Source organism: Haliotis asinina, chromosome 11 (assembly GCF_037392515.1).
Source record: "Haliotis asinina isolate JCU_RB_2024 chromosome 11, JCU_Hal_asi_v2, whole genome shotgun sequence".
In the NCBI taxonomy this organism is placed as follows: domain Eukaryota; kingdom Metazoa; phylum Mollusca; class Gastropoda; order Lepetellida; family Haliotidae; genus Haliotis; species Haliotis asinina.
This window is the reverse complement of record NC_090290.1, coordinates 49943282-49968528: the sequence shown is the minus strand read 5'-3', so window position 1 is coordinate 49968528 and position 25247 is coordinate 49943282. Positions and strand designations below refer to the sequence as shown.

The 25247-nt window shown below is 38.3% G+C and overlaps 1 protein-coding gene across 1 annotated transcript; it reads right to left on the bottom strand.

The window, feature by feature from the left end:
• Window positions 1–3702: 3702 nt before the first annotated feature.
• LOC137255670 (uncharacterized transporter HI_0519-like) lies at window positions 3703–24474 on the bottom strand. Its single transcript, XM_067793149.1, has 12 exons — window positions 24393–24474; window positions 16276–16461; window positions 15504–15613; window positions 12412–12641; window positions 10411–10552; window positions 8803–8994; window positions 8364–8525; window positions 7674–7936; window positions 6593–6761; window positions 5994–6173; window positions 5183–5363; window positions 3703–4582 (listed from the first exon to the last, which is right to left on the bottom strand). The coding sequence occupies exons 2-12, from the start codon at window positions 16448–16450 to the stop codon at window positions 4419–4421; spliced, it is 1968 nt and encodes a 655-aa protein (XP_067649250.1). The 5' UTR covers window positions 16451–16461; window positions 24393–24474; the 3' UTR covers window positions 3703–4418.
• Window positions 24475–25247: the final 773 nt, after the last annotated feature.

The window sequence follows — 25247 nt, the reverse complement described above, 5'->3', positions numbered from 1 at the left end:
CGATCTTAGACCTGTTCCTCAGCGGTACATGATTACATGGATATACATGGTACTGGTTACTAGTATTCTTCTGATGTGGCTCACAATAGGATCAGTAGATGTAAAATGTGCAAACATCTATTATTCCCATTACACTGAACAGCAAAAGAAACACTACTCTGGTTTTTAGTCAAGTGTTTAAATAGGAGAAACAAACATGAATGCTCACTTTCACGAGATTTCATTTTTTTTAACCTTCCTTTTCTTTTGCAGTTCAGTATATGTCTCATGATAAGATCAGTCCACTTGAAATACGTGAACATTTAGTACACCTGTGATATGTTTCAGTATAGGATTGGTACACTTGATATGTATTAACTGTCAACAAAGCACATTCATGTTATTGATATTGACGGACTGTGTCCACTACCACCTTTGACCAAGTCATCATGCCTGTCCACCTAATATATTTTGTTGCCCCTTTAGACTGGTGCCAGTTGCTTAGCATTAATTCTCACCCTGAATCCTAGCAAGTGCTAAATTAACTGAGTAGAACCCAAATACCAGCCGTTGTTGATTGAGCAAAAGATTGCTTAGACATCAGATTTAATCTGTAATGACAAAAAGAGCTAACACCTGTACAAATACCTCTGTCAGCCAGAGCTTTTTCTTCTGGCAGAAGTATCCTTTAAAATATAGGGATATAACAATATAATACTTCAAAGTGTATTCACTTCTTATGAGATTTTTCCCTCACGTTTTCATGAGAGTTTAAATTGGCACATCATTGTGATCAGACTGTATGTCTAGTATTACATCTAAAGGTGGCTAAAGGGATGGATAACTGAAAACACTGTCAAAGGGAGTAATTATCAACAATGATCACATCAATACATGTACTATTGTAAAGATGAGAATCTATGGATGTGGACTTCTTTGAGGAACATGACGCTTCAGGTACGTATTCCTACTCCTTCATCAGGTAAGTAAGAGTAAGGTGCAAGAATAACGTATTGAAGAAATGACATCCATAAATTCTGGCCTTCATGTGTATCACATCTAAATGCCAATCAATGAACTGTGACAAAATAAAATTACAATTTACACACACAGATGATAATGTTGTATCTCAATTCTTGGGCCACTTTTTAAAATGTGTTCAGAATGTTTTTTTTTAAAGTGTCACTTGTCATTTGACATATTTGATTTCTATTGGACTGTTTTTGCACTTTGCTAGAGACAATGTGATATTTATCAATAAATTAATATTTAGTTCATGATTATCAATCAGTATAACTGTACTGACAGCCAGCACAAGATGTTGCCTATATCTACTGCATAACAACATAAAACACACATAAAAACTATCCCAAAGTGGAGCAATGGCACAAATGCTATGTACAATAATGAGACATTTCAATAAAACAAAACAAGAACAAAATAAAATGAGCTGCCAAGTTGTCAAGGGTACAGTGAGTGAGTGAGTGAGTTTAGTTTTACGTCGCACTTAGCAATATTCCAGCCATATGGCGACGGTCTGTAAATAATCGAGTCTGGACCAGACAATCCAGTGGTCAACAACATGTGCATCGATCTGCGCAATTGGGAACCAATGGCATGTGTCAACCAAGTCAGCGAGCCTGACCACCCGATCCCGTTAGTCGCCTCTTACAAGCATAGTCGCCTTTTATGGCAAGCATGGGTTGCTGAAGGCCTATTCTACCCCGGGACCTTCACGGGTCTGTCAAGGGTACAGTCCATTGTCGGAATTCTAAGATATGTTGATATAATTATGATATAACTCATGTGTCTCACAGAAAGGGGTGAATGAGTATGTTGTTATGCCACTTTTAGCAATGTCATGGTGGGGACACCTGAAATAGGCTTAACACATTGTAACCCATCCTCGATATCTCCAGGGTATACGTTCCAATAAATCTCCACTATACCCTGGGCGACTCTACGACTCGGCCAGATTATTTTGAGATAAAGTTATAACACAGGTGTGAATTTCAGGGATTAAACCAGACCTAATAAATTTGATCTCAATCCATCTCTCATGGTTTGTTTCCCTTCATCATATTTGACAAAATATTCACAGCAACACAAAAAGGTGAAAAAAATATTAAGCATAGGATTCTATAACTCATGGTCCTTACTACAAACATTCTTTTACATGGGTCAGTCTGAAACACTGTAATGAGAGAGTGCTCCTTCACAAAAACTGGAGTTTTCAGGCAACTATGTGTTACTATATTTTATTCTTCTCTGTCAATAAAAGATGATACTTTTGCTAAATAAACTTTGGGTATATGAACCCATCAATCTTGTTTTTATCACTCATATACTGCTAAATGAATGGTTATGAATGTCTGCTAGTAAAATTATGCATAAAAAACATGTACCTTCAGCTTGCTTTTCCTCTTGAATCTGCTCTGTAATATTTACTAATTTAGTCAAAACATTTTCTGGCAATTTGATGCCATTTCTGCCAAAATGTGAATCGCAATATGTATCAAGTGTATTGTATCAGGACCTGTGTATCGTGATACATGTCGTTTCACCCGTACTAATCATCATTAGTATTATCAGTGCTGCTTATTTCAGGATAAATTTACATATCTTTCCTTCTAAACTTGAACGTCTGGGTAAAAGGCTGACACAACTTGCTGAGTAGATATCAACCGAATTTCAACACAATTAAAATTGAACAAAAAAAATATTTGTAGCACAACATGAAGCAGAAATGACATTACAAAGAAATGCAATGAAAATGCATGTAAATCTAAAAAAGTAAATTTACAAATTGCTCCATAATTATCCCTTTACACATCTGAGGATGTGGTAGTTTTTAATCCACCCACAACTTGAATTCTATAAAATATCAATCACTATAACAAGTTATGACTGAATTGATTATTGATTGATTGTATTCCATGCCATGACATTGATGAATAAATCATGTTTTCCTATGTTCACTTATGCAGAATAGCTGTAAAAATAACCAATAATCAAGGTAATTAGTTTGCATCAGTGATGATTCTTAACACATATTTAATTAAAATATGCTATAAGAACTTAGTAATTATTATGCAATGCTTCTGCAAAGTTGACTTTGGGCATATGGTGTATAATCAAGCTCATTCATCTGAATTGATGACTTTCAAAATACATTTCACTACATTACAGTGCCTGAATTCCTAGCATATTATGAAATACAACTGCATAGATTTCAATATCTGTGTAACAGGTGCAGATGGGATATAATACTACACACTTGGTACGTGTCATGGTGTCAGTTTGTTCAAAATATTACAGTGAGCTACGGCATAATATACAGAATCTTCTAACATGATCACACAATAACCATAGCAACTGTCAAACCATGAATCGAATGTCTTAACATAACTTGTACTCCGACTGACACTGACAGAGTACAGAGACCATCCATGCTATCTGTGACACCTGGTAATTATGCAGAACATTGATTGGTTTGGTATGTTGTTTAACAAAACTCAGTAATATTCCAGTTGTATGACAACAGTTTGTCAATAATCAAATCTTGACCATACAATCCTGTGATACTGTGATCAACAGCACAAGTATTATTTATGCAACTGGGATACGATGATATGTCAGTCAGACCATTAGTCACCTCTTACAACAATCATTGGTTACTGAAGACCCGTTCTACTCTGGATCTTCCACGATTCTTTGTTGAGATTTTTTTTAGAAATACATAGGACCAAAAAGAAACTACATTATTATTATGACTTTTATAAACATGTAGCACTAGAATTGCAAACATCCTTGATGAGATCTTCTGGCAATGGAAATTCACTCCCTTTGTAACAGAAATAAGGAAATAAAAAAGTACATATATTCATGAATATTCATTAACATATCCATAACACACTGACAACATCCATGCGGAGATTGACCCTCAGATACTACGGTCTCCTTTTTCACAATCATTTCAGTATAGTCAGTTAGAAATGACAGGTGAACTTCAGTAGTATCAAATAAATCAGCTTCCCTGTGATGTATATGACAGCAGCCTGTAGATAATCAGAATATGGACCAGGCAATTCAGTAACTGACATCATAAGCATTGATCTATGCATTTGGGAATCAAAATATGTCTACCAAATCAGTGAGCCAGACAACCGGATCCTGTTATCTAAAGACAAGCTTGGTTTGCTATGACCAATTATAACCCTGATACATTGCATTCCTGACAAAACTGACGGCTTTTTTGAAAACATAGCGAATGTTCCTTTTTGCAACATCTCAAAAAATACTTGAAAACGTCAAACGCTTTGTGGTCCTTATCAACACATCATCCACTTCAAACACATTCAAACACACACACTTCTCTCATTTTGGGGATAATTACCCCGGAACTTAGAGTCACAGATGATATTGTTTGCTTAGCAACACTATGACAGCGTCAAGTTATGAACAGAGGGTAGGGTGCTATTGAAGATGGGATCCGATGAGTTGTAGAAGGCGGACAATGTGTGGTTGACTGCTGTTGCATTGACTGCTGTTCCGTTGAAGCAAGTGTAGACAGATGGAGAGGAGTGGTCCTCCATCAGTAGACCTGGACACAGAAAAACATCAATGTTCATGCCATCACAACTATAATTATTATATTTTGCAATATTCCAACAATATACAGAGAGCAGAGATGCCAACCCATAATCAAAGTGGAGTTGTGCTTTGCTACAAGTTGGGGGTTAGACTGAAGGGGCTCTGGCCTCTCGGACATTGGGGTCTAGGGACCCTACTATACTCTAGATTTAGCCTGGAAATATGTAATTTCTCGGCATACTTAACCAGATAATACTAAACTCAAAGAACATATTTAAATGGCTATTTAGTAAATGTATTTCAAACATTCTAAATTTATTAACAACTTCGAATTTTCTAAACAATTCACATTTTTAAATAGACAAATACGAGAGTGGATTTAGCTTTTGAAAATCGGAGTGGTAGGCATCTCTGAGACCAGGAGACAGAAATGCTCTTCACACACAGTACACTTGTGAGGAATAAAACACAGGGCTTTGGAGTGACAAGCAAACACATAACCATATTACACTACCCCCAAGCCCTTTAAGTGAAAGGAAGATATAAGTGCACGATTTTAATCTATGACAGTTTCAATACACGGACAGTTCTGTCAAACATCAGCACCAACCTGCAATGGAGGCTGTCATGAGACAAGCCACAATTCCGCCGAACAGTGCCCGTATAACTATCTGGGCCAAATCTTTCACACGTTTTGGCGCCATCGGTCCAAGACCACCCAGCTGGATTCCGATGGAGCTCAGATTGGAGAACCCGCAGAGTGCGTATGTTGCAATGATCTCAGATCGACGCTGTTGACAAATAAAACATATGGTAAAAGATAAGTTACAGATTAATATGTGACAATTTGTTTTTTCAATTCGGAGGCTGGGGTGGAGTAGGTGAGTGAGTTTACTTTTACGCAGCTTTTGGCAATACTCTTAGCAATATCACAGCACGGGGAGAAATGGGCTTCTCACACTGTACCCGGGTGGGGAAAGGAACCTGGGACTTCGGCTGCACATGCGAACCTTTCAACTACTAGGCTACTCCACTGCCCTTGGGTGGAGTAGCTGGTCACTTGTCAGTTCAGCCATAATGATGATCTATTTTTCAATAGGAATTCAAACCCTCTGTTAGCATGTTATGGATTTACAACACATTTGTCAGGAAAAAGTCAAAGTTTGATAGTTTACGACAGTTCTTGTTGTATAGTTAACAAAGTCAGATTCAACCCTTATAGCTATGTTTGCTGAAATACTGTTTAGATGTTCTAACAGGATAAACAAATCTGTCATTTTGGTAGCTATCATTCTATTTTTAAAATTTACATGCACACCATAAACAATTTGACATAGTCAATAATAACTTCAGCAAGACGCAGAATATTGCTTTACATATTATAACATGGCCTGTTGCGTTGCCAGTTTGAATTCACTTACGGAGATAACTGTTCCATCTTTGCAATCTTCGCGGTTGGAGATAAACTTTGCCAGTTCCTTGTAGGCCACAAACTCATTCAGGAAAGTTTTGATGCCAACTAGTTCGCCAACCACCCCCGCGTCATTCCACTCAACCCCCATAAGGTAAGCCACAGGCATGAACACATATGAGCAGATTTTCTGAAATGAAAAGGAAATGTTTAGACAAATTGTTAAGCGATGATACTTCCTTTGCTGATATCTAAGTGGAGATTTTAAAACAATTATTGAGTTGATGCTAGATGGGCATTTAGAAGTTGGAAGGTAACATGATAACGTATGGTATGTATTTACAACTTTGTTAATGTTTACAACAAGACATTGTAGTGCTACTTCTTGCTCCTTCACCTGATGAGTAGACATTCTGGCACTTCCTTCTTCGACTTCAAAGAGGACATTTTAAAACAATTAGTGAGCTGAATGAGTAAGACATTCTAGCTCATGTTTGCTAACAGGATAGTACAATATTCTATCTGCATGTGTTGGTTTACAATTCAACAATATATGTACATATACTACTGGCATGTAGCACTTCAGCATCTCTTCTGTGAAAAACTCACCTCAAATGACAGCTGAGGGAAGCAGACGAAGCCACCAAACCAGGACAGAACTGCGTTGATGAAGGCCAGCAGGGCCAGGAAGGCAATGAGGTTGGCAGCGATGTTGGCGACGAGGCAGATGGAGGAGGAAGCTCCTGCTGCAGCAGCTTCAAGGAAGTTGCGGGGTTTGCTGGAAACAGAGAACGTGTGAGTGGGGGTTTAATGACACTTTGATCAGGTTTTGGGTCTAATAATGGTGTCTTCTTTGAGTGGCATTTTGGAAGTTGGGGAGTACAAGATTGACAAACTTTATGGATTGACAACTTCTTTATTACGAAAGTGCGACTTTTGGTACAGATTCTTGCACCGTTGTCAAGCAGGACTGTAACATACAGTAGTGGCAAAGTATATATAATGAGGCTAACAAAGACAAGAAGATAACAAGGTAATTAACACAAAAGGGTGGGGACTGCTTTTATCTGAGCAGTGCCCCACTAATCGAGTCTAAGTAAACTCAGTCTCAGTACTTTTAGGTGGTGGTTGTGTCAGGTAACCTTTGAGATTGACCAATCAGTACACGGATTACCAAATCGTGAAAGTGGACATTCGCACCTACCTTTTGAACATTTACCTCGGAAAGGTATGTACCTGAACGATTCCAAATGATATTTTCCATACAATCGTTACTGGGTGATGTACATGGAGCATACACTACAATACTGTCAACAGTCGCTGTAAATAGCATAAATATATTTAAGGATGTCACCTAGTGGAAGTATTAGCTGATGGTAACCATGTCACCAGAGAGCCCTAAGCATATATATTACTGGTCAAATATCTGTGTTCTAAGCGGAATCTCGTTCATTGAGAGATCAGTGTCAGTGACTAGCAATTCACACAAACACTAAACAGTAGCCAGTGTCTGATTGCTTAAATCCGCTCGGACTTCGCACATTTGATTGGATAGTCATAGGTCGTTCTAAGGTTACCTGATGTGACCATCTACTAGGTTTTGTTAGACTCAGTAGTGGAGTTTAATGAAAAGTACTGAGACTAAGTTTACTTAGACTGCCCACTAATCGTTCTCTGTATAATCACTCACTTTTCATCTTCTTCTTCCTCCACTTCATCAATGTCCTCCAATTTACTTTTTTCTGTCTCTGGGTAAAGCAGTTTGGACACAGCCAGGGCACAAGGGGCATTCATTACACTGGCACATAACAGGTGTTCTGCCGGAACACCAAATGACACATAGGCAGCCAGCACACCCCCAGCAATTGTAGCAAAACCTCCCACCATGACTGCATGCAGCTCCGACCGTGTCATCAGTGTCAGGTACGGTCTGATCAAGATAGGAGCCTCAGTCTAGAACAGACATATTACATTGAATAACAATTAACTGTTTACAACATTTTCCTAAAATGGGGGCATTGTTTTCAATACCACCTCATATTTTCATTCTTGTATACCACACACTTGGCGTGCGTGCGTGTGTGCATGTGTGTGGGTTTTTTTTAATGCAGCACTGACCTATATTCCAGACATATGACTGCAGTCTGTAAAATATTCAAGTCTGAACCACACAATCCAGTGATCTCAGGCAATATCCCTGATTCCAAGTAGGACACACAGCACATCATATTTGTGAATTGCTGCACTTTATAAATGCATGTATTATTATGTCAATTATGAAAACAAACTCAGGCCTTCAGTGTGATGAGCAAACGCTTAAATCACGGCTACAAAACTGCCCGCTAACACAATCAATACTACACAGAAATAATGTGCTTACCTGGCCAACAAAGATGTTACCAGCAGCACACAGGCTCTCTGCAGCCGTTGTACCCAGCAAAGTCCTCATGACGAATGCAATGTTGCCAATGACGAACTGCATGATGCCAAGGTAATACAGGATCGAGATAAAGCAGCTGAAGAACACGATGACAGGAAGCACCTGTAACCATAGGAACAAGAAATAAGTATCATTCTTCAATGTATATGGTAATTTTTTGTTTCATAAAATGTCAGTGAAAACATGTCAATGAGCCTGACCAAATGATCCGTTAGTCACCTCTTACTAAAAGCATTACATATTTAATGTAAATAGGTAATTAACAAACATAAACTAGTAACTACAGCTTGAAATACACAGAGAAAAGCCAATCAGAAAAATGTGATTACCTCATAAAAGATCATTAAAATTATACAGGATAACAAGCTGGTGGCCTTACCTTCATAGCAAAGATGTGATCGATGTATTTATCTCCGAACACAAACTTAGAACCATAATCTGTGAACGACAAGAACTTCTGAATCTCCTGTCCCAGGAATTGGAAGACCTTGTAGCCAATATCCCACTTGAGGATAATCACAGCGAAATAAAACTGCAGCGTGAATCCACCAAGCACAGGCCGCCATCGCACCTGAAAACAACCATTAACAGGTAAGGACAACATGCTTGACTAAAACCAGGTATATGTAACATCGTAGCGCTTAACATCAGACATAGGGAAGAGGTTGGTGTTACCAGTGTAGGGCTGGAGGTCAAGAGGAAGTGTTTGACATTACCTATGTAGGGTTGGAGGACGAGAGGAAGTGTTTGACATTACCTGTGTATGGTTGGAGGACGAGAGGAAGTGTTTGACATTACCTGTGTAGGGTTGGAGGACGAGAGGAAGTGTTTGACATTACCTGTGTAGGGTTGGAGGACGAGAGGAAGTGTTTGACATTACCTGTGTATGGTTGGAGGACGAGAGGAAGTGTTTGACATTACCTGAGTAGGGTTGGAGGACGAGAGGAAGTGTTTGACACTACCTGTGTAGGGTTGGAGGAAGAGAGGAAGTGTTTGACATTACCTGAGTAGGGTTGGAGGACGAGAGGAAGTGTTTGACATTACCTGAGTAGGGTTGGAGGACGAGAGGAAGTGTTTGACATTACCTGAGTAGGGTTGGAGGACGAGAGGAAGTGTTTGACATTACCTGTGTAGGGTTGGAGGACGAGAGGAAGTGTTTGACATTACCTGTGTAGGGTTGGAGGACGAGAGGAAGTGTTTGACATTACCTGTGTAGGGTTGGAGGACGAGAGGAAGTGTTTGACATTACCTGAGTAGGGTTGGAGGACGAGAGGAAGTGTTTGACATTACCTGTGTATGGTTGGAGGACGAGAGGAAGTGTTTGACATTACCTGTGTAGGGTTGGAGGACGAGAGGAAGTGTTTGACATTACCTGTGTAGGGTTGGAGGACGAGAGGAAGTGTTTGACATTACCTGTGTAGGGTTGGAGGACGAGAGGAAGTGTTTGACATTACCTGTGTAGGGTTGGAGGACGAGAGGAAGTGTTTGACACTACCTGTGTAGGGTTGGAGGAAGAGAGGAAGTGTTTGACATTACCTGAGTAGGGTTGGAGGACGAGAGGAAGTGTTTGACATTACCTGTGTAGGGTTGGAGGACGAGAGGAAGTGTTTGACATTACCTGAGTAGGGTTGGAGGAAGAGAGGAAGTGTTTGACATTACCTGTGTAGGGTTGGAGGACGAGAGGAAGTGTTTGACATTACCTGAGTAGGAGTGGATGATGAGAGGACGTGTTTGACATTACCTGTGTAGGGTTGGAGGACGAGAGGAAGTGTTTGACATTACCTGTGTAGGGTTGGAGGACGAGAGGAAGTGTTTGACATTACCTGAGTAGGGTTGGAGGACGAGAGGAAGTGTTCGACATTACCTGTGTAGGGTTGGAGGACGAGAGGAAGTGTTCGACATTACCTGTGTAGGGTTGGAGGACGAGAGGAAATGTTTGACATTACCTATGTATGGTTGGAGGACGAGAGAAAGTGTTTGACAATACCTGTGTAGGGTTGGAGGAAGAGAGGAAGAGGATGATGATGAAGGTGACGATGCCAGCTAGGGAGACCAGGTTGCTAGGAACCGCCCACACTGTGTATATGATCAATGCTAGCATGCCACCATACACCAGGAACAGGGCAACCCTGAAACAGTCAACAGCGAAACATATATAACTTGTTCAGCTTTTGTGAAAATGAGACATTAATGCTCAGGCCCTAATTTCTCGAAACAAGATTATTTTTTTATACTCTAATTTCAAACTGAGTCTGACAAATTAAAACATCTGAATTTTTAACCTAAATGAATTTTTAAAATACAAAAGCCAGTATTTCTTCTGAAGTACAAGAGTCATCAGAAGATGACATATCCCCCCCGGCCCCCGCATATTTGAAATCATCTGACAGTTTCTGAATGTTTTTTTTAGACTAAGTTTGAATCGTTTCCATGGAAGTCATGAAAAAGAAAAATGCCATATATCTGTAAACAGCTAAAGGCACTACTTCAAGATCTGTCTCACATATCTGCCAAGATCTGCTGAAAGATATGAAATGGTTTTCGAGTTGTGTTCTGGCAGTGAAGCCTATCCCTCCATTTAAAGACTAAGAATTGTTTCCAATGGAAACCAGAATAAAAATGCCAAAACATTGTAAATAGCTAAAGGCACCACTTTGTGGTCTGCCTCAAATATCTGCCAAGTTTTGCTGTAAAATATTGAATAGTTTTCGAGTTGATTTTCAAGTTGTGCTCTGGAAACGAAGCTCATCCCTCCAAAACATTTCCATGGAAACCCAGAAAATTATAAATCACAAAAACCTGTAAATGGCAAAAGGCACCATGTTGCAGTCTGCCACATATATCTACCAACTTTTGCTGACAGATATTAGGAACTTTATGAGATGTGCTCCGGAAACTAAATACACCCCACCATTAAACTATCACCAAATTGTTCCATGGAAAAACAAGAAAAATAAATATGCCAAAACTCTGTAAATAGAAAAGGGCACAACCATAGGTTCAGATTATTATATCTATCAAGTTTGGTCTAAAAATATTGAACAGTTTCTGAGCTGTACTCCGGAAACAAAATGATTAGGATGAACGGATGGATGGACAGACAGATGAGACGTTGACTATATCCCCCCGCATTACATGATGGGGTGATAAAAATATTCACCAAACTCAAACTGTCAACTATGTTTGAGTTTAATACCAATTCAGTTCATTCCCAAAAATGCATTTTCCTGGGTTTGTGTAAAAACTCCAACTTAAGTCAAAACTTAGACTGAAGTTTGTTTCAAGAAATCGGGGCCAGATAACTTGCGACATGTGAAGAGATAAAATAGCAACATTTCTGAGATGAACATTTTTTCATGGTCTTTTCAAAAGAAAGAGCTGATGGAAGGTAATGGGCTATGTAGATCAGAACACCATCACCGATATAACCAGACACTTCAACATGTTTTAGCATGTTGTGTGTCTAGAATTGAGAACAGAAAAAATGACAAAATCATCAATGAAATGGAAACTGGAGCTTGTTGGAGGGAAACCAAATGTGGTCACAAGTTGAAGAATACCAAAACTCAAACTTCTCCACTTCTGATTCATTCAGACAAATATTCACAATCTTAACGAATAAATACAACATCCCATCACAAAAAACTGTCACATTTTCACAAGCTAATAATTATCACCTTTAGCCTGCCATCACAATACCAATCAATGCCTGTGTTCACATTTGTCAACCCATATCTTTGCTTGTTGAGGTCATTTGAACACCTGTACGATGCTTTCCTCTTCCATCAAGCCGTTAGTTTGTTGATAAAAAACACACTCAGCATTACTCCAGCTACATGGATGTGGCCTGTAACTAATCAGGTCTGGACCAGACAATCCAGTGATCAACATCAGGAACATCTAGTTGAAATGCTGTTGGAATCATCCATAGATTACTACTGGACTTCTAGAACGGAACAGATATATTCACTGTACATTAACAACTCACCATTTGAGAATGTACCACTTGTTTTTAATGGCAGAGTGAATGACTTTGGTGACGTTTCGTATGTCATCACCAAACATGCTGTTGATGTATCTAAACACAATGAAGATGAGAGCTGTGATGGTGACAATGATGAGGGGAACAGCGCTCTTCTCACACTGACCCGTTGCGTGTAGGTACAGCGCATACCCAAAGTACACCATGTAGGCTAGCGCAAGCACACCAAGTAGGCCCTGTAAGGGGAGACAACTCAATTAGGGAAAGAAAACATGGCACATATATCTTGCAGATTATTTCCCCATAAAAATCGCAATCCCCAAAGGGAAAAATTGTCAAAACCAAACACAATCACATCAATCTCTTCTCAGAGATAAAACATGGTGAATCTAAAACAGCTGGGATTATAGGCTGATATTTTCTTTAAAACTACTTGAACTGTTACGAGTGTGTATTTTCTGTATATTTTGTTATTAATTCAGTAATAATTATGATGGGTCACATTTCGTTTAATAGATGGTCAGCAATTTTAGGATTCTGGTTTTCCTGAATTTATCTGCTCCTAGTTTTCTTTGTATTTACTGTGAGACTTATTTGAGGGCATTCTACAGTGTTGACGATGTTCGTAAGTGCCCGAACTTTCAGGAAATGACTTAGTATATATAAAAAGGCTGGTTGAGGGCAACACTCGTTCATATTAACTGGAGGATACACCAATGCTTGATCATCAAAACCTGTCAACGCCTGAATCTACATTATCTGCTGTCAGAAAGATCGCTGTGTTTACATTCTGCATAGTTGATTCTCTCTCGCACTAAGACTTCAGTGAGTTTGCTATATTATATTTTGTGACCTATTGCCTTAGATTTTGTCTCACTCAGGGTGGGTACAGCCATATGACAATCAAATTTAAGGCCTTTTTAGGGCTTTTTAAGGCCACTTCAGCCAAATTTAAGGCCCACTGAGGATGATTAAATTTACTAATAACCATGTACTAGCTAACAGATTTGTATTGAATTTCTGAACGACACTGTCTGCTACAAATTTTGAGATCATGTTTGTTGCCGATTTTGCAGAAGTTGTACTTTCCGATTTTGGTGGGGCTGGAATAGTGAGAGTCAGCAATTCACTGGGAGAATTAATTTCACTGCTTGATTTATCATCGTTCCCATGGAAAGGCATGGATTACCGTATGCTTGAGCCACGTGCTCGTTCGTTTACCTGATTTACTTCGTGCGTGCGATTTTAAAGCTGACTCGCCCATTGAATGTATCCACCCAAGAATATTTCTTCTTCCAGCTGACATTAAAAACAGTGTGACCCATCTTGCACTGGATCAGTGGTCGTCACTAAGCCTAATGCGCTAAGCACCCTTGCTGCCAAATATGGCATTAACCTATGAGCCCTGTACATGGCAGTGCCCTACAATCACAGCTGGACACGCGACAAGTGTTTGAACGGCCGTTATAGAGCACTAGATTAATAAGTATTCCCAGTATGTATTTATTTAATTGAATTATTATTTAACTGCAAGATATTTTCTTCATTTGTAAGGGGCGGTGGGGTAGCCTAGTGGTTAAAGCGTTCACTCGTCACGCTGAAGACCCGGGTTCGATTCCCTACATGGGCACAACGTGTGAGGCCCATTTTCTGGTGTCCCCCGCCGTGATATTGCTGGAATATTGCTAAAAGCGGCGTAAAACTAAACTCACTCACTCACTCACTCTTAATTTGTACTTAAGCTGCCCATCTTACTTATATTCAGCAATAGATTGATCCAATACAGGTCATGAAGTAAAAAAATGGAATGGCCCATGTTCTTGACAGGTAATGCCAATACTTTGGTATGTAAATACAACATCCCTGTTCAAAAATGCCATTAGCCCCGAACATGCATAACGTAATTTCATGACGGTTTCGTGGCACACAAATGCTAATGTTTCTCAACACTATCGTATATGTGAATGAAATTTATCAAAATTTATTTAAAAATTGTAACTTAAAGGCTGTGTAACTCTGCATGAATCTTCTAATTTGAAAACACTGATAGTATTTTCGTAAACAGACAGTTTTAGATGCCAGGAACCCACATTTACCCTTGAGCTTACTTGGCCATGAATATGCAACATGAGCGTCTATTTTTAGCAATGATCTACATCTGATTGGTTGATAAGAAGGTCACCAACGATGATTGGCGGTTGTGTGTGAGCATTTTGAATAATGTATTTCCGTGAATGTTCGTGGTTTCCCGAACTGTGACGAAGCAAACTGTGATTAGTCAATGCATACATGTAAACTGTGACCCGAGTTTACTTATGCTGATGTAGGGGCGCGTAACAAGTAGACTATGGTTTTCTTGTTCAACTTCCGATCTTTTACATTTCGATAACATATTGTAATAGATCTATTTTTTAAAATATCTTTAAGATCAAATTTAAGGCCTTTTCAAGGCAATCTTTTAATATTCAAGGTCTTTTTAAGTCAATGCTAAATTTAAGGTCTTTTCAAGGCAACTGTCAAATTTAAGGCCTTTTCCAGGCCTGTGCGCACCCTGTCACTTATATTGTATATGAAATCAGTAGTGTGACTATTGACTTGTGACTTTGTATACCTTGCTCTTGTTGCATAATAATACATAATTTGAACGTTTATGACTTGTCTTTGTTCTGTTTTGCTGGTTCACAAGGGGATTTCTTACATCGTCTGTCACGGTAACAGAGCATGCACTAGGAATATGGAACTATGGGTAAATTTCTGGTATTTGTAGCAGGGATCATAGAACATAACCAACAGACAAGTCTAGAAGTAGGTTTAGATCACTCACTTGAGAAGGGTATCTAATAGTAGTAAATACGCCATTTATTTATGTATATTTACAAGGCATTTCTAACCATGTTGATACACATAACATTACACTATGCTAATAATAGCATCATCAAACACTGTGTTTATGTTTCATGACTAAAACATACTGACTTCAGCAAACTGATGACAATTGTTAATGTTCATTTAGTTAGTTACCTTGCTATGATTCATGAATGAAAAATTAGCTAATTCCGAGGAAGATGGATTCAAGTTTTGACAATCAACCCGCTCACGTTTATGAAAAGCTTTTGTTTTTCCTTGAAGAAGTCCTCCATCTTGGAGTGCAGGAGGGTGAAGTTAGAGATGAGGCTGCTTGATCTTGAGTCCACGCTGGCTGACGAACCTACAAAACACAAGCCTCAAATCAGACAATTATGTGTGATGTTTTTTTTCTTATTGCTTAATAGTCAGCAATATTCTGGCAATCTGCGAATAACCAAGACTGGATAAGACATTACAGTGACAAACATGCACATAGAGTTTAGTTTACGCTGCACTCAGCAATACTCCAGCTACATGGCGGCGGTCTCTAAATAATTGACTCTGGACCAGACAATCAAGTAACAACAGTGTGAGCGTCGATCTGCACAATTGGGAACCAATGACATGTGTCAACCAAGTCAGAAAGCCTGAGTAGTTGAACCTGTTACTCTCCTATTATGACAAGAATAGATGCCATTTATGTTTCAAACTGAACACTCAATATGTATATAGTTGCTTTTCTCACCTTCTCAAGGATGGTGGGTTAGTCTAGCAGTTAAAGTGTTTGTTTGTCCCACTGGAGACCTAGTTCTGATTCCCCTCAAAAGATACAATGTGCAAAATGTCTGTTGTCACCTGCCATAATATTATTGGCAGGTTGCTACAAGTCTCATAAAAACCCACGTATTTTATGACTTTTAACATCAGTTGACTTTGTAAGTGATAAGATTTATATTTCAAACCTTCCCCATGTGTTGATTTCACTGGCATGCAATGAATCCCACGAAAGAACATGGAACTTACTCTGTGAGTCATCAATGGGTATCTTGACATGCTCAGAGCCCTTCCTGGGCGTTGATGTCAGTGTTGTTTCCTTGTAGATTGGGTCGCCATCGACCATGAAGGTGAGAGCAGAATCATTGTGTGTATTCATCAGCGGTTTCATGGATTCACTTGTTTCCAAATGGTTCAGGGCCATCTTGATTTTACCTGAAACATTAAAAGCATGCTTGCTTAGTTTCTGAACATTTCATGCTGGGCTGCAAAAACTCTCAACTAAAGGTTAACATTTTCAAAGCAGTACCAAGGTTATATAACATTGCAATAATATTGCAAAAATATTGTTCAAATATTGAATCAAGCAAACTAATATTGTTTGCTTGATATGAATTATTACATATCTTATGACAAACACCTATATTTATTTCCATAACTTTGTATCTCTAACCTATGAAGACTTTTGTATAAATGGAGTTTTGATGATTACTCAATGAGTTACAAACAAGAAACAAATTGAGTGAAATTTCCTTTTACAACAGTTATAAATAGCTTTGATCTGAAATTTTAAGAACCTAAGTGGATATCCTTGCTTTCTCACACATTGTAAACCAAAAGTCATTGTGTTCTGATTGGTTGAAAAACATGATCAAATGGTATTTCATTCCCTGAAACTACAAGACTTTTGGCTGCGTATTGACATATAAAAACAGCGCAAACAATTGTTTTGTTGCGTCATTAACAGTGGTGACGTCATTCAAATCATACTGTGACGTAAGTCAGAACGACATCACAAATGAGCAGTTCCTGATGCTACCAGCAGACACAGCCAGCTGATGACACTTCACTGCTGTACCCGATGTAAACTCAATGTAAACGAGTGCAGACAGTAAAACCCTGTGGTATATTTTTTTGTTTAAAATGTCGATAAACATCATGTGTTGGCCAATTTCCGGATGTTATTGAGTATTTGAAGCACGGGAATGTTTCATTTGATTCATCCAATTGGCCAACACATGATGTTTATCTCCTAATTTATAAGGGACAGTGGCGTAGCACCAGTGGTTAAACCATTCACTCTTGGTTCCCCACATTGGTACAACATGTGAAGCCCATTTCTGGTCTCCGCTACCTCGATATGCCTAGAATTAGCTAAAAATTTCATAAAACTATACTCACTGACTCAGTCTTACCCATTATTAGAGAAAGAGTCAAGGTGGGCTTGTTGAGGAGCAGTATGGTTTGGTGTCAATCCATGATCATATGGGAAAATTATTTCAATCTACAATACATTAAGTCAAATTTAAATGCATTGCGAGTTGGTTACTACGGTAACAGATCGATACTATATCTGTGGGAATTTAAGTTAACGAACTGGATGAAAACTAGTTCCAAATAAAAAAGTGATCAATTTTAAAAATCAGTTTCTTGGGCCTCCATATACATGTACATCATTTGGTGTCCATGTGTTTGTCCAGAATACAATGGTTTCTTGTGTAAAAACACATTACTCAAAATATACTTCATGCAGTATTCATTACAAGAAGTTTCTTACATGAGTGATTTGTTTTAACTACTGGGTACTCATTAACGAGGTAATTGTGATTTTCACCATGTCAATGGAAGTTTGAAAATTATAATTCTTGGTCTTGTAACTCTAATAATTACATGTAGTTGCAGACAGTGCATTTAATCCACAATGGCATGCAGCTATGACAACACTACCATGGGACATGTTTAAGTGATTGCCAGATTAACACACAAAAAGCAGACGGGAATTTAAGTCTTTGAAGAGGCTTCACTGCAGATTCAGACATCCGGAAACAGTGATTGGTTTATTTGGAGGTTTTCATGTTTTCAGAATGTAAATTAATCTAGAAATTAGCACTAAACATATTTTTCACATTGAGAGCTGTTTTTTTCTTTAACATGAACACTTATGTGGAATATGACCACTGGTATTTTCCAAAAGGTAAAAAACATTTTGTGTGAAACTAGGACAGTTATGTTCAACTTATTGTACATGGACAGAGATCTGGTTTGTCTACTCATTTTAATATTTATAATATGAGCTGTGCTGACGTGTAGATGTAATAGCTATTGGGAGCTTAGTAATTTGTTTAAAAAATATATAAATTTACAATATAAGACCATGGAATAAACATGTTTTTTTGTAACCAATACACAAGCTGTCCAGAGTCAGTGGGAGGCTGAATGGGGTTCACACCTGTAACAGGTGTCATTTGTAATCCATACATGACAGGAAAATATACGACTTAACAAGGCTATTTGAAATAAACAAAAATAATATAAACTTAATAAACATTTAGGATAAAATCGGATGTTGAGGTAAGAAGCATTAATACACTTACCTAAGGTAAAAGTTTCTGTCCTGCATGGCACTTGACAATGGCATATTACCTGTTCACAGTATCTGAGATGGGTATACATTGTAAGGATCTACCTTGAGTCACTGGGACTCATTCTCTTACCGAGTCTTAATTTTCATGTGTCTTGGACTACAAAATGGAGGTCCTAGACCCTTAAATATTATAATTATACTCGGACCTTGTTGTATCGCGACATTCATGGTATCGCGGCAAATCAGTTTTCCCGGTTTTACGTGCTAGACATGCTTCTTAGAGGTGATTTTATATGTAAGTTGACAACCTAACATCAGTCTTTTGTAAAGTTTATTAAAACAGGAACAGGATATATCGAATCCCTGTACGTTTTATCCTGCAGAATTATTAACATTAAGCTCTGGAATCTGTCTGACCCCCATCCATGAAATACCTGCTATAACATTTGCGTTTCATACTTGACCCTTCCCAATTCATCTGAACTACGTCATCTGCATATCCTTATTGCCATAAATATAGCGGAAGTGATGTCATGAGCTATATTAATTTTCTTGGGAATGAATTTTATTGTTTACCATGATATGATCGAGTTCTCTCCCTTGGTAAACGTTAATCGATTCTGTTTGTCTAATTCCTTTCGCCAAAGTTAAAATAATAATATTTTCACAGATGTGTCATGTCATGTTAATCAGATTTTACAATAAAATAGGCCTCATATGTTCAGAATTTCATTTCCGATTACTGATATGTCAAGTACCGTGATACACCGAGGACACAGGAATTTGCATCTGGTAAATCCCTGCCAGTTTTCTGCACACTGTTATCTTGGTGGGTTTGTAGTACAACGCCAGTAATACACACATGCATAAAAACGAGTGAAAAATAATAATAACAATGGCCACTCATAAAGCAACTGTTTCAACGCACCTGTGAATGCTTAAGGTGCTAACACATCATCAGCCGGGATAAAGAAGCTGCCTGTAAGTCACTAGGTTTACAGCCTTATCCCACCAGGTACCCACTCACTGGTGGGTGAACAGAGGCAATTCATGAACAAACTCACCTGCCTGGGGTGAAAACACATATATCAATTGTTGTGGGACAGAGCTGATTCTTAGAAACGGGCATGAGTTAAGCTTCCAAACACAGTCAGCCATCCAACGATTCCAAGAACTGTCCATGACAAATGTTGCTTAACTTTAACTGATTTGCGACCTTGTCCCAAATAATACAAAGGACCACACACTGCAAAACACCATGATTTACATGGGTTTCAGGAATTACATATATAACTTACCACCCATAAATCCACTGTCAAATCATTCCTATCATATTCCTGATGTTTGTCTCAAATAATGGGTCTTTAATGGCTCTGTGCTGGAAGCTTGATATACAACATTCAAAATTTTCCAATTAGAATGGAAATGAAAGAATTTCAAAAATCTCAATCTAATTACTGTTTTGAACTGGATCCAGTTGCTATGATTGGAACTTAACCAGTGGTTCGCATTATTTGTAAACATTATTATGACAAAACTACAGTTTATGTAGTCTTCATCAACTGCAGCACAACATTAAGGTTACACTTGAAAACTCGATTTGACCAAAAACATTACAATATTATCAAATTTTGCCACGATAAAAAAAAACAATTGCAAAGTTCAGGTTCAAAACAGAGTCATGATACCTGTATCAAAAAGAGTAACATTTCGCATCTTTTTAATTTTTGGTACCATCAAAAAGTCATATATTCATATTAAAATAACAACAGTCCAGAGTTCACAATTAGGGCTTTTTAAAGGACTTCTTAATAGTGGTGTTCCGATTAATTGAAATAATTGAAGATTGGTTGCAGTGACCGAACGACCAAGCAATTGATCACATTTTCTCATAATCAAATATTTGGAACTACTGTTCCATTGTTTGAAACACTTGCCAATGGAACATTTCTTTGAAGTTGTCAGGAGCGGAAAACGTGTTTATTTCTTAGAAATTTCACTTCACTAACTGAAAAAACATGACAATATTTCTTGAAGACTCCAAGAAGTTTATGTTCATGATATATTAGTCATCACTAAAAAAAGCAAGTTGCATCATGTTATACGTATTTGCAGTAACAACCTAGGTAGGAAAATCTGCCTAATGACGCTAATTATATTTTTTAAAAATTATTGTTCATTGGCAATGAAGCAATCATCAATTGTGAGATTTCAATCAACTCCCAACAACTCACCAATAAAAAAATTAAGAAACTATATAAACCCATATAACATAGAAGTATAGTTGAATTCATAAAAGGTTGGTCAAATGTGGGGCCGACCATCAGGTGTAGATAACTACCAGCAACATTGCTGCACTAGGAAAGTTTTGCTTCATGACAGAGATTAAATAACACCCACTGTTGTTGCTAGGCATTTTGGGGCCATTAGTTTCCTGTCAAATCATACCATGACAAGTTCTGCTACATGTAGGAGTGAGTGAGTGAGTGAGTTTAGTTTTACGCCGCTTTTTAGCAATATTCCAGCTATATCACGGCGGGGGACACCAGAAAATGGGCTTCACACATTGTACCCATATGGGGAATCGAACCCGGGTCTTCGGCGTGACGAGCGAACGCTTTAACCATTAGGCTACCCCACCGCCCCGCTACATGTAGGGCTTTTAGGGCAAACTGCTGGCGACAAGGGCCTTTCTAAGCTAAAGCAACTGTAGGTTTTTTAGTACTTTTAGAGTAAAATGACAAAATACCAGCATTATTGAGCATGTATTAACCTGCTCTCAGTAAAAATATCATTCTGAGGTCATGCCAGTTTTTTCACTCTGGCTATCATAACAACACACTACTCTGATAAATAAAGTGAAAAATATCACATATAACTCAAAGTGCATGTGGAATATATTGTTAAGTGTCTGTTTCATGTTATACACCATACTCAGCAATATTCCATGTATATAGCAGCGGTCTGTACATAATTGAGTCTGATCTAGGCAATCCCAGGAACATTGATATTCCATGGTAAAAATTATTCCTTCTTGATTGACGCTTCACTTATCAACCTTCCAGCTTTATGTCAACAGACAGTATAATCTACTCTGGACCAGACAATACAATGACTGATTTTGTAAACAATTATCACTGCACAATGACACCTTACACAACAAGTTACTGATTTTGACCCTGAACTGTTACATGGCCTACAACCACCATACATTACTGTGATCGAGTATGGTTTTATGCTACTATTAGCAATATTCCAGCAATGTCACTGCAGGGAACACCAGGGAAGGGCTTCACACACTGTACCCACTTGGGGAATCAAACCTGAGTCTTCAGTGTGATATTACTGACAAATGAAAGCAGTATACACTAACGAGGAATACTTTCACTCAGTCAGAGCTCCAGATAAGTTTTACTTCGTGGGTACTATACCTACTGTGTTTTGGGGCATGGGTATTAAGAATGTTGATTGAGTATTTCATCTTCCATTTCGTACTGCTTTCAAATTTGTGATTGGAAATTTTCTGTGCATATTTTAGCCAGATATGCAACTTGTCTGAGCCTCAGGGAATACACTCAGTATTCTTACCCAGAATCCTCTCTTGGACAAACGTACAGTACAACTAGTGACAATGGGAGAGCAGTACTGCAGAAGTAATGGTTTTCTTAAAAAATCAACATGAGCATATAACATTTGATGTATTTTGTAAAATGTCAGTAGCATTACACACTTAAAATTGTGTCTTCATAGTTTACAAACAAGATTTGTTTCAGTCAAAGTACTGGTAAATTAAGACATCTTTAAAATAATAGTGCCGCACAGGAAGTTACACAGACAAACAACATCAAGCGATTTCACTCAAAATCGGTAAGTTGACTGACCAGAACAAGTTCGTATCACTGCCTTGCATTTGAAAAATGCCCATAAAAGACGTAAAATAGAAAGAAAAAATTTCAACAGGAAATGATATGACACATCTTAATTGTAATAAGAGTAAACATATTTTCCATATTGAAAACATGACTAATTTTACCATGTAATCTGTAAACAGGATGTTATGATGTACTAGTATTTGCATCCGTGTATTAGAAATAATCACTTAACGTATATGGTATTATGTTACATTGTAACTACGTAATAATTAATATTCGAAAAAGAAAACGTTTTGCTTGGTGATTTACAACTATAATTAAGTGATCGATATTTTATTTGCATCCATTCACGTGGACCAAGCATCGCACGTGTATCCGGCCCCAGTTTGTACTGTTCTTTTTCACCTTGAATTAATAAATTTACTGTATCTCCCATGTCTGTGGATAATACATATTACCTACTAACACATAATGTTTCGTATTTCCATTGGTGTTTCGCTTCGCAATTAATGACTTGAGTCGGTATCATGTCAAAACACGTGGGCTGTCGACTAATCACTCGCACATATTGGTAATTACACACAAAATAATGTTGGGAAATATGTGTGGTACGATACATCTGTTGGCGTTACGTCTATCCTAAAATCTAGAAACCCAAATCTACTCACCAACCCCTCGATTATTCACTGAAAGACCGTCCGGCAGGAGACAAGGCAATCCACGTGGGGCCGGTATCATATAGTATTTTGTTCGGCTAACGTGTGTGTGAATGAATAAAACCGCACGCGATGACCTCAGATGCGCGCTGATTGGTCAATATTTATCCCACGCGCTGTTCACCGCCAAAACTAATACCGTTTCCGTGTTAATGTTTTTGTGTAGGTTTCAGTCACCATGTGCAGGACCAAGAAAGACCGATGCAGGTCATTTTTTTCTCATGCATGAGAAAACCATCCATACACTGGAGGCTGCAACAGAACAACTGTTTGTTGACGGGAGTGGATTGTTTACTGCCATCTACAGCATAGCGTCTCCCAGCCAGCCGAGATATTGCGTCATCACACAGCGGAGAGATTGTAAATTATCGTCGCAACGGATTTTATTTTTGTACCATGCAGTAATCGAATATAAGCCGCGAATAAAGGATTGGTATGGGAGAATATAACGACGAAACTGCGAAATACGTGCAGCATTTACCAGGAACACAACACCGTTATAAGAGAATAACCCATCAATATTACAATGTAAGCCATTTACTGAATATTTCAAATAATTAGATCTAATGTACCTCTGTTTACACCATTTGTACGGTGATCTGAATCCATTTTGTCGAAACCTATCGTAATGATGATGATCAAACAGTAGCTATGCCTGATGAATGCTTGTCGAATTCTCTTTGAAAAAAATCCGAGAGATCGGTTTGTTCGGCGCCATATTCACACGATGATACACCCAACGATCAAAGTTTATCTTCATAACATACTTGAGTTAAAAAAAACCCCTCAAACTATCCAGTTCAATAACAGGGATGTTTTGATCCACAAACAAACATATAGTTTCGTATCAATTACATGTATCATGATAAATGCTTAATATGGACACTGATCAGTATAAATGGCGCCAATCGGATATGTACGTAATATTAATTATAATCAGTGCGAACTGGCCACCTAAATCATGGTAAAATGATACAATACTTTAACATGAAAGATCATGTGAGCACATCTGCAGAAAAGAATATTACAGAAAAAAATGAGGTGCCATTGTGTCTGACAGTCAGGCAGATGATCATCATAATTATGAAAATAAGCCTAGATTCGAAAAAACCCAATATTATAGGTCACATGTAATAAAAGCTACAGTCAACTCTTTCTCATTCAAAAACATAGACCGAAACATGGTAATCTTACCGATTTCAGAAATACTTCATACGTCGAAACAGCTTGCTGCTCCTTGCTGTGTGTACCGGTGTCTGAATTTGCCGCCAACCTCAGCGCGATCTTTTCAACTGGTGCAAATACGCAGTAGCTAGCGCTGTGCGCGTTATTACATTTATAGACAGAAACCCAGTTCAAGTGGCTCAGGAAGACGAAATCAGTAGCGACGACTATCGGTAGAGTTGTGAATATTTCAGGAGGAGAGAATTCATATGCTGTCTCAGAAAATGAAATTTTGTATTGAAGGAACGTATTCTTGGGTATTATGTATTTTGACGACAGTAATATTTAACATAAACAATCGCAATGTTCTGCAATGACAATATTTACTGGGTTAAACATACACATGCTTGGAGATTTGACACGCGGGATTAACTCCTTTCTTTTAATCAGCGGCTTTCAAGTTTGTTCATTAACAGTTAGTCGTTACGCAACGTGTCACGGCCACGTTCCACTTAACTTCACGGGTCATGGAGCACTGTTATTGTGTCAAGCTGAAGGGGGTTTGATAACAGCTCTCGTTTATGTCTCTGGACAATGGTCAACGGCTGGGTGACCACGTACAGTTGTTACCTAGATGGGAGTGAAAAATAATGGACTCGCTCGCTGTCCGTGAAGGGATTTGTTGCATTTTTGTTTGTGAAAAAACACACAGTTCTTTTCGTTTCTTCCACAAATTCTTGACGAACGTGCTGAAATGGAATGTATATTACTACCAAAAACAAACTGTCCTGGTCTTACATAGGAGAAATAAATCCTGGACAGAAAATATCGAGATCTGGTCTCTTGCAAAAATTCTAAGCAAAGCAAATACAACTGTGAAATACA